This window comes from Poecilia reticulata, linkage group LG19 (genome assembly GCF_000633615.1).
Source record: "Poecilia reticulata strain Guanapo linkage group LG19, Guppy_female_1.0+MT, whole genome shotgun sequence".
In the NCBI taxonomy this organism is placed as follows: Eukaryota; Metazoa; Chordata; class Actinopteri; order Cyprinodontiformes; family Poeciliidae; genus Poecilia; species Poecilia reticulata.
Genome location: NC_024349.1, coordinates 23,436,232 through 23,449,834, shown reverse-complemented (window position 1 = coordinate 23,449,834; position 13,603 = coordinate 23,436,232). Strand labels below are relative to the sequence as shown.

Here is a 13,603-nt window from a genome sequence, read left to right as displayed (position 1 = left end):
GCAGGTGGTAGTACAGAGACGTCTGCCGTTTTTCTCGACCACTAATAACTGTTTAGTTAAGTTTAGTTAAATTATCAGAGGTGTTGGAGGGAAAGAAATGCTATTTACTTTTATCCTCCTGACTACCAGGAAAAAAAATATTGTCCAATCACCTTTTTTTTTTTTAAATCCCACAGTCTTTGTAAGGTAATAAAAGGTTTTATGCACTTACTTTGTCTCTTCCCATGAAATGTGTTATTACTGATAAACACCATTTTTATGAATTAGAAAAAGGTACGTACAAAAGTCCCACCCCTTCACATGTGGTCATCATTGAAAAGCCCTAAATGTCGTCTCCAGATACAAAAAGGAATTAATTCAGTAGAACGCAGGGGGTGGGAGATATTCAAGTTTAGAAATGTCCTCTACAGAGGACAAAAATGAACTGCTGGTAGTCAGGAGGATATTGCAGTTTCTTCGGTGTACTAACATGTAAATTCTGCTATACAATCCTTACCGGTTGGTGGCAGTAATGCACCATTAAGTTCTTTGCCAACCGCCAATAACTGTCACAAGAAGAAGAAGCTGCTGTCATTACAGTACAAATATTGTGCTTCTAAAGATGTCGAACAGCTCATGTGTGAACATGTTATAGTTTTACACATCTTTACACCACATTTATGGACATTACTAGACACAGGAAGTAGTAATTGAAGGTAATATCGAATGACGTGTTGTATTATTGACGGACAGATGAAGTGTTCATACGGTTAGCAGCTAGCTTTGATTTACAGTTTGACACATTTTGGTTCGGTGTGAGTGAAGCGTCTTCAGAATGCTGTTAAAGCTAAGATACGTCGTTGTTTTAGTATTTATTTATGAAAGCTTAGCTTGCAGTGTTTATAAAACCAATTCCTTAATGCTTCGTTTGTAAAATTACATTTTCGCTGTGATTACAGGATATATGACCCTTGCGTTTGAAAATGGATTTTTGTAGCATGGATTTTCGTTCATTGGAAATGTGAAAAACCCCAGAAAAACACCACTGAACCCAGGGCTGTGCGTGAAGCTCTGAGAAGCTGATAGACCCATCTTTAAGATGCCCTACCACTGCGTGGCCTACGGATGTGGCAAAACTGTCGAAGATGGGGTGACTTTGTTTAGGTTCCCAAAGGATCCAGATGAATTCCGCAAGTGGGAAAAGCAGGTTCAGAGAACCCGCGTGAAGTGGGTGGCCACAAGCTTCTCTCACCTCTGCAGCGAGCACTTTGGCAAAGAGTACTTTGAGGACAAGATGCCTTCAGGGACACTGAAGCTGAGGCCGGGCGCAGCTCCCACAGTGTTCGTCCGACCACACTGCTCCTCCTGCGGGGGAGTGGGCTGCAAGCAGTGCCTGCCTTCTATCCAGCGCCGCGCCTCCGCAGCAGAAACTACAGAGCGTAGGAATAGTGTAAATAAGCCGATCAATTTGTGGGGTTTTCTCGTTTTCTCAGTGGTTCAACATAAACCTCAGCTCTATTTCTTTACAGGGAGAACACAAAGGAAAGGAGGATGAAGATAAGAACATTCGCAAAGAAGGATGTTTGCCAAAAGTACGGGTGATCAGGAGGGAAAAAGCAAGAAGTGATGGACCATGTGAGGAACAGATATTTGAAAATAACATTTGTAGATGTTTTGCAAAGAGAAAAAAAACAAACTAGGCTCTGATTACTTTCTCCACTTTGCAGTGATTTGTGAGATGTGTGGAACGACCGGCACTTTCAGCACCTTCTTTTCAAAATCAAAGCGTTTTTGCAGCTTATCCTGTTCCCGCTCCTATTCATCCAACTCCAAGAAGTCGTCCATACTGGCACGTCTGCAGGTTAGAATGAAATGCATTCTGTTGGCTTATGCCATATTTTAGGCAGGGTCTTCTTTTCAATTCTGTTTTAACGAATTGCCAAACTTCAGAGAACATTTAAAGTTCATAATGCACACTTTGGTACACATTCTGTATTATGCCTTTGCAAATTACTGTTTTAGATTCAACTTGTACACATCTGAGTGTCTTCCATCTGGGTTTGAGAATCAGCTTGATACCTTGGCATTGAGCCATTCAAATCTTTTTGTCAAATTAAAAAGTTGGTCCTGGTGTTTTGTTAGACATGTTTCCAATATAGTCAGATCTGGCGGCCCATCTACACACTAAATCAGCTCAAAGGTTTTGATCTGAAAGAGTCATTTGTTAAAAGAAAAAAAGGGGGGTATTACCTGAGTAATTTTATAAGAAGAGAAATGGAATATTCTTTAATGTCTAAGAGTAATACATTTATGAGAAACAGGTCAAGTTTTCCACAATTGAAGGCATACATTTACAATCTGGACATCCTTACTACTTAGAAACAAACTAGAAACAAAATTCCTAATTTTACCCACTCAGGAAACGTCATCTTGAGTCAGTACATCTGGGATATTTTCCTAACACTTTAGAAAATATCCAGATGTGAATCTCCTGCATTTCCCACTAAAATCCTTGACAACTTCTGGTATTTTTATTTATTTATTTTTTTCTCACAAATGTCTGTTTTTATCTTCTCAGAAATTTTCCGAGTTTTTTTTTCTCTTTTCTTTCATGCAAATTTTAAGACTTTACAATGGTCGAAAATATTTTCGTTTACTAGTGAAAATATAGTAAATTGTATTTACTCATTGAAAATTTCTATTTTTTAATATAGGCTACAGGAATATCATTTTTTCCCCTTTTCAAATGTGTGAAATTGATCTAAAAATGCCTGCCTTTTTTCGGCAGAAATGTACTACTTCGTTCGTACGTTATTATTATTATTATTTAATCCACAACGTCCCTAATCTTCCATCGGAAATCCGTCACCAACTTTTCAACACTCCTAGTTTTTTTGTCTTATTGTTACAGTGACCAGTAGGTGGCAGCACTCAACTACTTTACGGCTCCCAACTCCGGTGAAAATAAATAAAGAAGAAGAAGAGCGCGCTAGACTTTAAATGCTACTGTTTGTATGAGCCAGCGTGTGTTGGGCTCAGCTCGCAACCGTCCGTTTCCTCACAGAAATGCCCAAAACCTGTTGCGTGGACTCCTGCTTGAGCAGGCGGTCTGACTTCGTCTACCATCGGTTTCCTGTCACCGACCCGGAGCGATTGAGACAATGGCTGTTTACGCTGGGAATGGACCCGAACACACCGGTCCACGTCGTCAGCAAGATCTTCGTGTGCCAGAAACACTTCCAGCCGGACGATTACCTAGAAACGGACTCCTGTGTGAGACGTCGAGGCCCAATGCTCAAAATCACCGCGGTCCCGACCGAGTGCGTCGACGACCTGTTCAGTGTTAGATTCAAACGCAAGGTGGTGAGTTCCCGCGGTCACCACGGTGGACGGGATGCTGGAAAACAGCGACCTCACACTGAACCAGCGTCGGTCCACCGTTTGATGGGGACTTAGATAACTTAGGAGAATTCAAGTGTTTATATTTGATATGGGTAAAAAAATTATTCAAATATCTATTCAGTCCTAAAAGATTTGGAAAAGTATTACACTTCTATATCATTCTTGCAAGTTTGGAGAACTATGCAAAAATACATTTTACTGGAAAAATGTTAGTTTCCTGACATCATTCCTGATTTCATCTTCTAAAAATAAACCAATGTACTAAAAGAACAGAGCTTTTGACACCTATTTACGTTTCTATTTATTTTTGATGGACATTAACTTCATGTTGGTAGAAATGCAGCTGTCTTTTTTTTTCTGGTTCTCTTTCAGGTCTGACCTGCTGGGCCTGGGTTTGACTGATTCTAATTTTGAATCTAAGCATGACAAAATATTAAAGAGGAAAAACAAAGTGTTACTGATTCTTTTATTGGAGATAGATGTAAGAATACAACAGAAAAGTGTATGTCCCTTTTCTTGAAAGTATGGAGCCCCACCCTGCCATACATGTAATGCCACTAAACTAATTTTCGTCTGTAGTTTCAGTAGTGAGAGCAGAGCAACTGATCTAACTTTATACATAATGTGCTTTCATCTCTTTAGGGGCGACCACCCTCAAAAAAAGCTACAGTTCTGAACAGAATGAACAAAGCCTCCGCTACTGCAGGAGTAGAAGGTAATGGTGCGCGTGCGCACACACACACACACACCTGACTACCCATACTTTCCACAAATTCAGCTGCATTTTTGCATTAATAATTGGTGTCAACTCTGCTAAACTGAGAATTCCTCCAGCTTCCAGCCTTTGTGTTTGTAGCAGGTGATTGGCTTATCGTTTTTTTTTTTCCCCCAGCATCTCTCATACTTGATGTTTCTCTTGATAACTCAAGCATACACATGGCTTTCTGCTCTGCTCACTCTGCAGCACATTCGGTGTTTGACTGGGGCTCCTACCTGACGACTGAAGCAGCGCTGGCTGCTTCCGTCTCCAGCTTCGCGCATGTGAGTTTACCTTACTACGTCCTGCAAGTTACACACATTATGTCCCGTGTTGCTTTTAAGAACTGATTGGTGAAATATAGAGAACGTCTTTAGATTGAAAATACTGCTCAGACTACATGTTGCTGCAGAGAAGAGAAAATGACCAGAAATGGATTGATAGGGATTTTTGGTATTATCATTTTGTTGTTACTTTCAGTCTAATGTTAGAGCAGTTTAAAATGTTTTCTTCTTTAGTGTGTGTATTAACTGACCTGGGGGTCACAGCTGCCTGTTCATCTTCAGGTGAAACAGTTTGACCAAGATTYGAACCGGGCTCAGGCCGTAAATCAGATATCGCATCTGGAACTGGGTTGCTAGTTGTTTAGGTAAATTGTTTTACGACCTTTGCTKTGTTTAGGTAAAATGTTTTACGACCTTTGCTGTTTTTTCTCTGMTGTCTATCTTGCCTATCCTCCCTCTTTGAAGTTTGATAATAAAAGACAAGCTGTATCCAAAGATTGGCAGAACGCTCTGTGAACAGCTCTGAGAAGCAGTTGACAGAGTCTTCTCCTTTTGCTTGCAGAAGTTTAGTCATAAATTCATATACGTTGTCTGTGGTTCTTTTATGTCCTATCATGGATTATGGGTAGTCGTGAGCTTGTGTTGTGCATGAAGAAGGCGGCTCAATGTCTTCACCTCTGCAGGCTCCACTGAGCTCTGACTGGGACGATGTGGTTGTCGGGATGAAGGTGGAGGTGCTCAACACCAACGCTGTCCTGTCCAATAAGGTCTACTGGATTGCTACTGTTCTTCAGGTCGCAGGTTTGTAAAGGTTTTCTGCTCATTTTCAGTCACCACGAGTTGTACTATTTAATACCTGCTAACAAATGTGTTTTTGTCAATTCTAAAATTTGGTGTAGATGATGATGAGGGAAACTCCAAACGTTTATCATCTCCGTGTAACCAGTATACACTTGTTTGCAAAACGTATTCACACCCCTTGAACTTTTCCATATTTTGACACATTACAACCACAAACATGAGTGTATTTCAGTGGAACGTTATGTGAAAGACCAACACAAAGTGCTGTACACTTGTGGAGTAGTAAGAAAAGGATACATGATTCAAAACATTGTTTACAGATCACAAACTGAAAAGTGCTGCTCCTCCTCCACTCAGCTCCTTCAGACCAGCCAGCAGCAATTAGCAAACACTTGGTGGAACTACTCATCAGCTGAGCTCATTATAGGAGCTGCTTCTCAGTGAAACGCTGGTAAAAATGTAGTGAAAGGGTTAATAGAGGAGCCACGTTATGATTGGGTTCAGAAAGAGCAGGAGTTTCTTAAAGAGACAGATGCCCAATTTTAAGGCGTTAAATTACAAAGTCAGATTTCCTTTCATATTTGATATATCTTGGATTTTTTTTAACAACTCAAGTTAACAGTCACTTGATTGTGCTATAAAATGGCACCGTGTGGCTGGAAAAACAATACTGCCCCATGTCATTTTATTTGTGTTTTTGGTTGTTTTTTTATTTCCGTTTTTTTTTTTTTTCTGGTTGTTTGAATATTTAAAATATCTTCCAGATCCAGTGCAAAGTGTTCTTTTCAAAATTAAAAGTTTATTGGTCTGTAAAAGAGCGACCTCGCATTATTATGCCAATGTCAGTACAGGCCACTACTTGAAAAATTGTCTCAAAACATTATCTTTTATCGCCTAGCAAAATGTGTTATTTTGACAGTCCTCTTATGAAATCCAAAGAAATTTATGGTTGCAGCGAGACGGAGTATGAAAACCTTCACACCCCATTCCGAGCTGCTATGTAATGTTTTGTGCTTTTAACTCCGTCCTCCGCTCGCCTGTCCGCAGGCTACAAAGCTCTGCTTCGATACGAAGGCTACGAACACGACAGCAGCCATGACTTCTGGTGCAGCATAGTGTCGGGGGAGCTGAACCCGATCGGGTGGTGCTCCATGACCAGCAAACTGCTGGTGCCGCCACAAGGTGAGCTCCTGCTTTTTCCTTTTTCCAGATTTGAATCTCGGCTAACCGTAAAACGACGCGCGAGAAAGCCACGTTCGCTACCGGAAAAAAAACGACAACAAAAAAAAGCAAACAAATGTGTCCGTTTTGCAGATGCGAATAACATCTCCGACTGGAAATCGTATCTGATGAAGAAGCTGGTGGGCTCCACCACTCTGCCCGTCGACTTCTACGTGAAGGTAGACGTTTCGCTGTTTTTGACGCGTTTCCTGTCCCTGGAAGACGAAACTGAAGCTGAAGTGTTTGTTTTGACTTCGTCAGCTGGCGGAGAGCATGAAGCCCTCGTTCAGGGTCGGCGCACGCGTGGAGGTGGTGGACCCCAAACACGTGAGCCGCACCCGCCTGGCCGTCATCGATGCCGTCGTCGGCGGCCGTCTCCGGCTGGTGTACGCGGACCAGAGCGACGTCCCCGACAACGTGGTTTTCGACTTCTGGTGCCACATGTGGAGTCCACTTGTCCACCCGCTGGGCTGGTCCAAGACCGTGGGTCACACCATTAAAGCATATGGTGAGTTCAAAAACGAGAAAAACATGAGATTTATTTTTTTTTATATACGCAGTGCTTAGCTTTTTCTAAAAATGTCATGTGTTTTAAAGTTTTCTTTTTGTCTTTTTTTTTTGCATGTTCATGGGGAGCTGAATTTAAAAAAACGGATTATTATTATTTTTATTTTTTATTGCTGCCTATTAATGAATTCTTGTCATGATGGAGCGCTTAACAGACCATAATGTCATACCGTTGCTCTGCTGTGGCACTTTCCACTATTTCCACTTTGTTGTGTATTGCGTGTAAAATTAGAAACAACTCAGTCATGGGAACATTTAAAAAAAAACTGTTAATTTGACTTGTGGATAATGGCTTACAGTAATTAGTTGTTTTATGTTTTTTCTTTCTACTGTCAGTTACTCAGTCTTCTTGTTTATAGGAAGCAACGTGGAACCTTCAAGCAACCCAAAGGGAAACAGTGAAAATATGTTCCAGGGCCTCTTTAAAAAGGTAAGCTGTATCTCTAATGCAAAAATGTTTGACTGCTGTCTCGCATTCTGTAAAGAAGCGGCGTCCCAACTTTGGAAAAATTAAATAAATAAAAATACTAAACCAGCATTACAAAAAAAATACACTGTGAATAATATTTACCTGTTAAACTCATGATGGATCAGGTAAATATTTTAAAACAAATGAGGTTGTCGGATGTCTAAAGCATGGTAGATGTTTAACTTGAAAACTTGAAGGATTTTGCCAGTGTGCATTATTAAAATAAGAGCATTCAGTTTGCAACATTCTTTATTTATGCAAAATTAAAGAAAAAATAAAAGTTTTATGTATTTTCAGAAATGAGTTTTGAAAGTACTTGGCAAAGTATGATGAATCAAAAGCAGATTTGGGTGCAACAAAGTCTGCTTTTGAGTAAAATTGTACCGACACGTTGTGTTTCTTATGTTTCCCGTTGTAAGAAGGTTAAAATTTGTGTAACAATTTTGCCCTAATTATGAATAAAGTATCTGAATCAACCACCTGGGCTGGGCAAATATGGAGATTCCCTCTTTAAAATGTTTGTGCTACTTTAACTCTCCACTAGTTGGCAGTGTTTTTCTGACTTTGGTTAGGTTTTATAGGATTTTTTCCCCCATAAACTAGCATGTTCTAAAAGATGACTTGCTTGCTTGGATGATTTCAGCTGTTCTAGTTTCAAATTGTCAGATGTAAAAGAATCTTAAATTCCTGTTTGCATGAATTGAAAATGTTTTCGTGCGACCTGCAGCCCAGGATCGTCTACATGGGGGAGGGATTCTTTGAGGAGGGAATGAAGCTGGAAGCCATTGATCCTCTAAACCTGGGAAACATCTGTGTTGCCACTGTTCACAAGGTAACAATGCTTTGTTGGTTTTTCTTTTTGGGGGAGGCGCTCGCGTCTGATTGGTCGGCTCTGCCTTCATCAGAATTGATATTCCTGACTTGTACCTGGTCATCTGCAGGTGCTGCTGGACGGTTACCTCATGGTGGGCATCGACGGGACAGAGCTGAACAACGGCGCCGACTGGTTCTGCTACCACGCCTCCTCCCATGCCATACTGCCCATCAACTTCTGTAAAAGGAACGACATCACCCTCACCGTACCCCGAGGTGATCGTCTGCTGCCTCATCAGCGCTCCAAACGACTCATTGTCCTGCGGATTGTGATTCATGAGCTTGTGTTTTATCAAAAAACGTGATCCGTGTCTGTGTCCTGGCAGGTTCTGATCCTCAGACTTTCACCTGGGACAAATATCTGCAGGACACTAAAGCAACAGCTGCACCAGCACGACTGTTTAACACTGTGAGTTCTGCTTTGGGAGGCAGACGTCTGAATTTGGTCCTTGTTATGACGGTTTGAACAGAGACAGACTAAACCACCAAGGATTACAAACTACTTTGGAAAAATTTCCGTTTGTTGCAGGTTTTACATGTTTCACTGTTTTAAACGGGCAGTATTATGTAAAATTGACTTTTTTTCTTAACTTTATATCATGTTATAATGTTATTCCCTCATCAAAAACATACCTTCAGTGTTGCTTTGGTTCTGTCATGCATTTTTGAGAAATCCTTTCATCTCCATGGCAACCATTCATCTGTGCAAAAGTCCTGGTTGAACCTAGCCCCACCTTCTCTGAGCTGCAGTTTCCAAATTTCCGCCTCACAGAGCAGCCCTCCCCTGCTTGTCCCTCACTCTGGTCCTTCAGACTAGCCAGCAACAATTAGCAAACACCTGGTGGAACTGCTCATCTGCTGAGCTCATTATAGAAGCTACTTTTCAGAGCAAAGCTGGTACTAACGTTGTCAAAGGGTTAATAGAGGAGCCATGTTGTGTTGACTTCCTGAATCCGGAGTTTCAGAAAGGGCAGGAGCTTCTTAAAGAGACAGACCCAATTTCAAGGTGCTAAAATACAAAGTCAGATTTCTTCTGAGTTACGTTTGACATGCCACATCTTCATAACAACTGATGTTAACATAGTTGCATGATTGTGCTATAAAATAGGCCTAGAAAATACATAATACTGCCTTTTTAACACCTGATTCAGATGATTACAGTTTAGTGAGCCTGGTTGAATCAGAACGCCTAAAACAGTCAGTTACTAGAGACGTACCTCATAACGATTCAGAGCTGATACTGCAGTTAAATGCTAAGAGGAGGTGAATAAAAATCCTCTGCTCAGTTTTCCGGTCTCCACTGAAGAAAAACTTCCCCACAGCCTGATGCTGCCACCTCTGTGTTTTACCAGAGGTGCAGCTTAGATTCAATAACAGTTGAATAGTTGTCATGAGCAGGAATATGAAGTTGTTGAATTTTTTTTCCCCCATCTAGGCTGCAGATCCTGGTAGCTTTGTTTTCTTGTTTTCTTCTGAATCCAGTTTTTTGTGCTGGACTTTATTTCAGGGTGTCAGAGTAACTCGGGGCAGAATAAAGATGTATACAAGTCATAATTTTTCTTTCCATTTGACAATTCATCACTTAAAGTTCCAGTAAGTTTGAGGAAAAGTTTTACTGGTGTAAATACTATAAACCATCACACCTTGTGGTGTTTTTGTTGTTGTTGTTTTTCCTCAGGAGAACCCAGGTCATGGTTTCTCCCCCAACATGAAGCTGGAAGCCGTGGACCTGATGGAGCCGCGGCTGGTGTGCGTCGCCACGGTGAAGCGCTGCGTGGGCCGCCTTCTGCTGATCCACTTTGACGGCTGGGAGGATGAGTTCGACCAGTGGGTAGACCACCAGTCCCCGGACCTTTACCCCGTCGGATGGTGCGAGCTGGTGGGCTACCAGCTGCAGCCGCCTCCAGGACTTGGTGAAAACATCTGGAGAGCTTTTTCTGTCTTTTTTTTTTTTATATTTAGCTATTATTCTTAAGCCCATCTCAGTTGTGTATTGGATAATGGAATGACAAAGGTTTCTTTTTTGTTTTCTAGCACATTTGACTGAAAACCATTCGGCGCAGTGCAAGAAGCCCAAACCCATTGTGCACAACAGAAAGAGTACGTGAATGGTTTCCCCACTACACACCAGGGTCACAATAGTTTTGGGTTTTTTTCATTAGATTCATTAGATTACCTCATCAATAAATCTAATAGTGTGTTTTCTAATTATTAGTTAAATATTGCTTAGTTTTTATTAGTCTTAGTAGTAGTTTGTTTTTCTGAATACTTTATTTTCTTTGGTGCAGAATTCAAAAAGGTCTAAGTATATTATTCAGGGTTTCCCCCAGAAAACTTACTAAGTCCGGTGGTCGGGGCATTGAGGCGGTCCACCGTGTTTTTGTATTAAAAGATGTTAAGTTGACAGGAAATGTAAAAATATTACTTTGTAATTATATGTTACGGGAAAACATCTCCAGTGAAATGCTATTTAAACCCACAATTAGCCTAAAAACAACAAATTTGCACTTCTGTTTAATCCAAATTAAGTCAGCTGCTCCTTCAGGCCCCCAAGGGCTTCAGGGGCCCCATAAACGCTAATATTTTAAAACAGACCACAGATACATAAATGTAACACTTCTTTATTGAGATTATCAATGCTGTTAAATTCGATTCAATTGTTAAGGCATACATAAATTAAAAGATATTAAATTGTTTAACTTTTAGATCCAAGTTTTTAAGGAGCTGGCAAGTTTACTTAGTAAAACTTCAAAGAACAATTTTCATAGTTGGATTGTTTTGTTACCATACCAACAATCTGATGCTGATTAAACCTCTGTGAGTTTAATCTTTGAATTTACACAAATTAGTAAACTGCGATTATTGCTTTTTATGTTGGCCAATTAAACTACTCCCTTCTCCTATATTTCACTAAATCTAACACAGAAGCTGTTAGAGGTGCTGATGTTTTTAGCAGCAAGAGGGGCCCCTAAGTCAATGTCTGTTCAAGGCCTCAAACAGCCTTGGACCAGCCCTGCATGATGAAGTAATTTGCTGCACTGCGCAGAGATGCACAACCAACGGGAGATTTAATTCAATGCTGCTAATGTGGCTTTAGTAGCTCTTCCATTTCGTGTCAGTTGTGTTTTTAATAAGCGTCACAGAAACTGTTTTGGTTGGTCGAGTTTCTCAGATCTCCGTGCGGCCGCGCGCATTAACTCTAAGTAGACAACGCATTTGATATGGTTTGATGTAAAGTGTAACCGGAAAAATAGTACTAAAAAAAAAAAAAAATAATATTAAATCAGCGTGATGCGTTACAGACCGGAGAGCATGAAAGCTCACCAGGCTGAACCTGCATGATAAGGTTAGCACTGCTCCTCATCCACAAACGCTCCGGCCAACCGGGACCACAGACATGAACTTTACTGGGAAGACAGACACAGAGCCACACTCTGGGTAGCATATTGAGATGTAAACGCTGCATATAATTGTTCGTCCACAAAGATAAATTATTCTCACGGCTCCACAACGCGACCTCTGAATTCGCTACAAGTTATTCCTGCGGTTCACATTGAGCTGCTCAACCAGAGCTAATGCGGCGGGTTTTAAACTTACCTAGAGTTTTCCAAAGGATCATAATTCCTCACAGTGATGTAAACATCCATACAGTCCAGTTTGAGGGGAAAGGAGGCAGCAGCACGCAATCCCGCTGAGGTAAAGCAGCGGCAGCGCGCAAGCCAAAGCGCAGAGGCGCCAGCGGTGTGATTACTCAGTGCGCTGTCGGCTTTTAAATGCATAAACTTATAAACCTATCTTTCAGGAATAAATCTGCTCTGCTAGTGAAATGCCGAGAACAACAGAGACGCTTGCACCCCGTCTTTTTTTTTCCCCTAGAAACGTAAACGAGCAATGCTTAGCCTGGCGGCAGGGCTAGTAAAGCATGGCAGGCCGCCAGGCTTATAATACACTGGGGGAAACCCTGTTATGTATGATTTACAAAAAACATTTACAGTACTTTGTTTGGATCACTAAAGTATTTTTTAATTGAATTGATGACTATAAATGTAGACCCAGGTTGACTTTTTGACTAACAAAAATCCATAAATCTGCCCCATAGTTTTTTTTGTGTTTGCTTTAATAAAATATTTAAATTTCCTTGCAAATCACAGATTCATCTGCTTTATGTTCCTTTATTTTACTCTTTTCCCTGCTACAGGAAGGCGGTACGGTAGGAAGCGGATGATCCAGGAACAAGCGAGCGACGCCTCCAACGAGCTGCCAGAAAGTTCTCAGAGTAGTCAGCCGGAGATCCCAGCCATCAAAACTGAAGTGGAGGAACAAGAGAGTGAGTGACCAGCTCTCAGATTAATCACTTCTATATTTCAAACAACCGGCTGAATGAGGTTTGTCTCTGCAGTCGTCCCGGTCCAGGTGAAAGTGGAGGAGATGGAGACTCCTATCGAGAGTCCTCACAAGACTCAGCAGGCCTCACTGAGACCCGTAAAGCAGGAGAAGACAGAGCAGCAGACGGAGTCGACGCGATCCGGCCGAGAGGAGGTTGGATCTCCGAAGGAAAACTTCAGAGAAACTACCGTTCGTGAAGACAAAAGCACAGATCAAGAAGGCTTGAAGGCCGGGAGTCGAGAAAACGACGGCAGCAAGGATGGGATGTGGGAGAGCAACAATGAGCAGGACCGGACCGGAGAAACTGAGGACGTAGACGTATGAGAGGGAGAGGCTTTAATGGACAATAAAAACCTCATAAGTTTAGAACAAGATATTGGTTTGACAAATAGTAGAGTTTGTAGAGTTTAGGAACTACCTCACTTTGACCATGTTAAAAGCATGACGGATAACTTTGGCTGTAATGATAAAGTTTTTTTTTTTTTATTCTGTTTTACTTTGTCTTCTGCAGATCACTTTTGTCTAAATTTCCTATCGGCTACAAATAAACCAGCTAATTTGCTGTCATCTTTTGTAGAAGTAATACCAGATATGTTTGTTTTTATGGTTCTGGAGCAAAAGCCACAAAGCCCAGATGGAGTCATTTAGCTTATCCAGACAGAAACAAGCTAAGGTATTGAGCATATTAGATTAGAGTTTAATAACAGTTAAAAGTTTCAAACCCTTGTCAGGATATTAATACAGAATTTTATGTTGAAACAAAGAGCTGTCTGACATGAGTTGGGGATTTTCAACTTGTGATAAATTGACAAGTTGGATCCGTATGGATTTAAAATGCATACGGTTTGATCTTGGCACCAAATT

The 13,603-nt window shown here is 41.1% G+C and overlaps 1 protein-coding gene across 2 annotated transcripts; it reads left to right on the top strand.

Annotated features, from left to right (window-relative positions):
* The first annotated feature begins 551 nt into the window (after window positions 1-551).
* On the top strand, window positions 552-13,601 carry l3mbtl2 (L3MBTL histone methyl-lysine binding protein 2). 2 transcript variants are annotated; one of them, XM_008437886.2, is made up of 18 exons: window positions 552-695; window positions 939-1,429; window positions 1,509-1,614; window positions 1,707-1,840; window positions 4,024-4,096; window positions 4,346-4,422; window positions 5,106-5,223; window positions 6,271-6,405; window positions 6,538-6,623; window positions 6,706-6,952; window positions 7,371-7,441; window positions 8,208-8,312; window positions 8,422-8,569; window positions 8,680-8,762; window positions 10,032-10,266; window positions 10,388-10,453; window positions 12,552-12,680; window positions 12,753-13,601. In XM_008437886.2, the coding sequence occupies exons 2-18, from the start codon at window positions 1,079-1,081 to the stop codon at window positions 13,061-13,063; spliced, it is 2,475 nt and encodes an 824-aa protein (XP_008436108.2). In that variant the 5' UTR covers window positions 552-695; window positions 939-1,078; the 3' UTR covers window positions 13,064-13,601. The 2 variants fall into 2 exon arrangements, with proteins under 2 accessions (XP_008436108.2, XP_017166346.1); XM_017310857.1 differs by lacking the exons at window positions 552-695; window positions 939-1,429; window positions 1,509-1,614; window positions 1,707-1,840 and adding an exon at window positions 2,760-3,342.
* The last annotated feature ends 2 nt before the right edge of the window (window positions 13,602-13,603 follow it).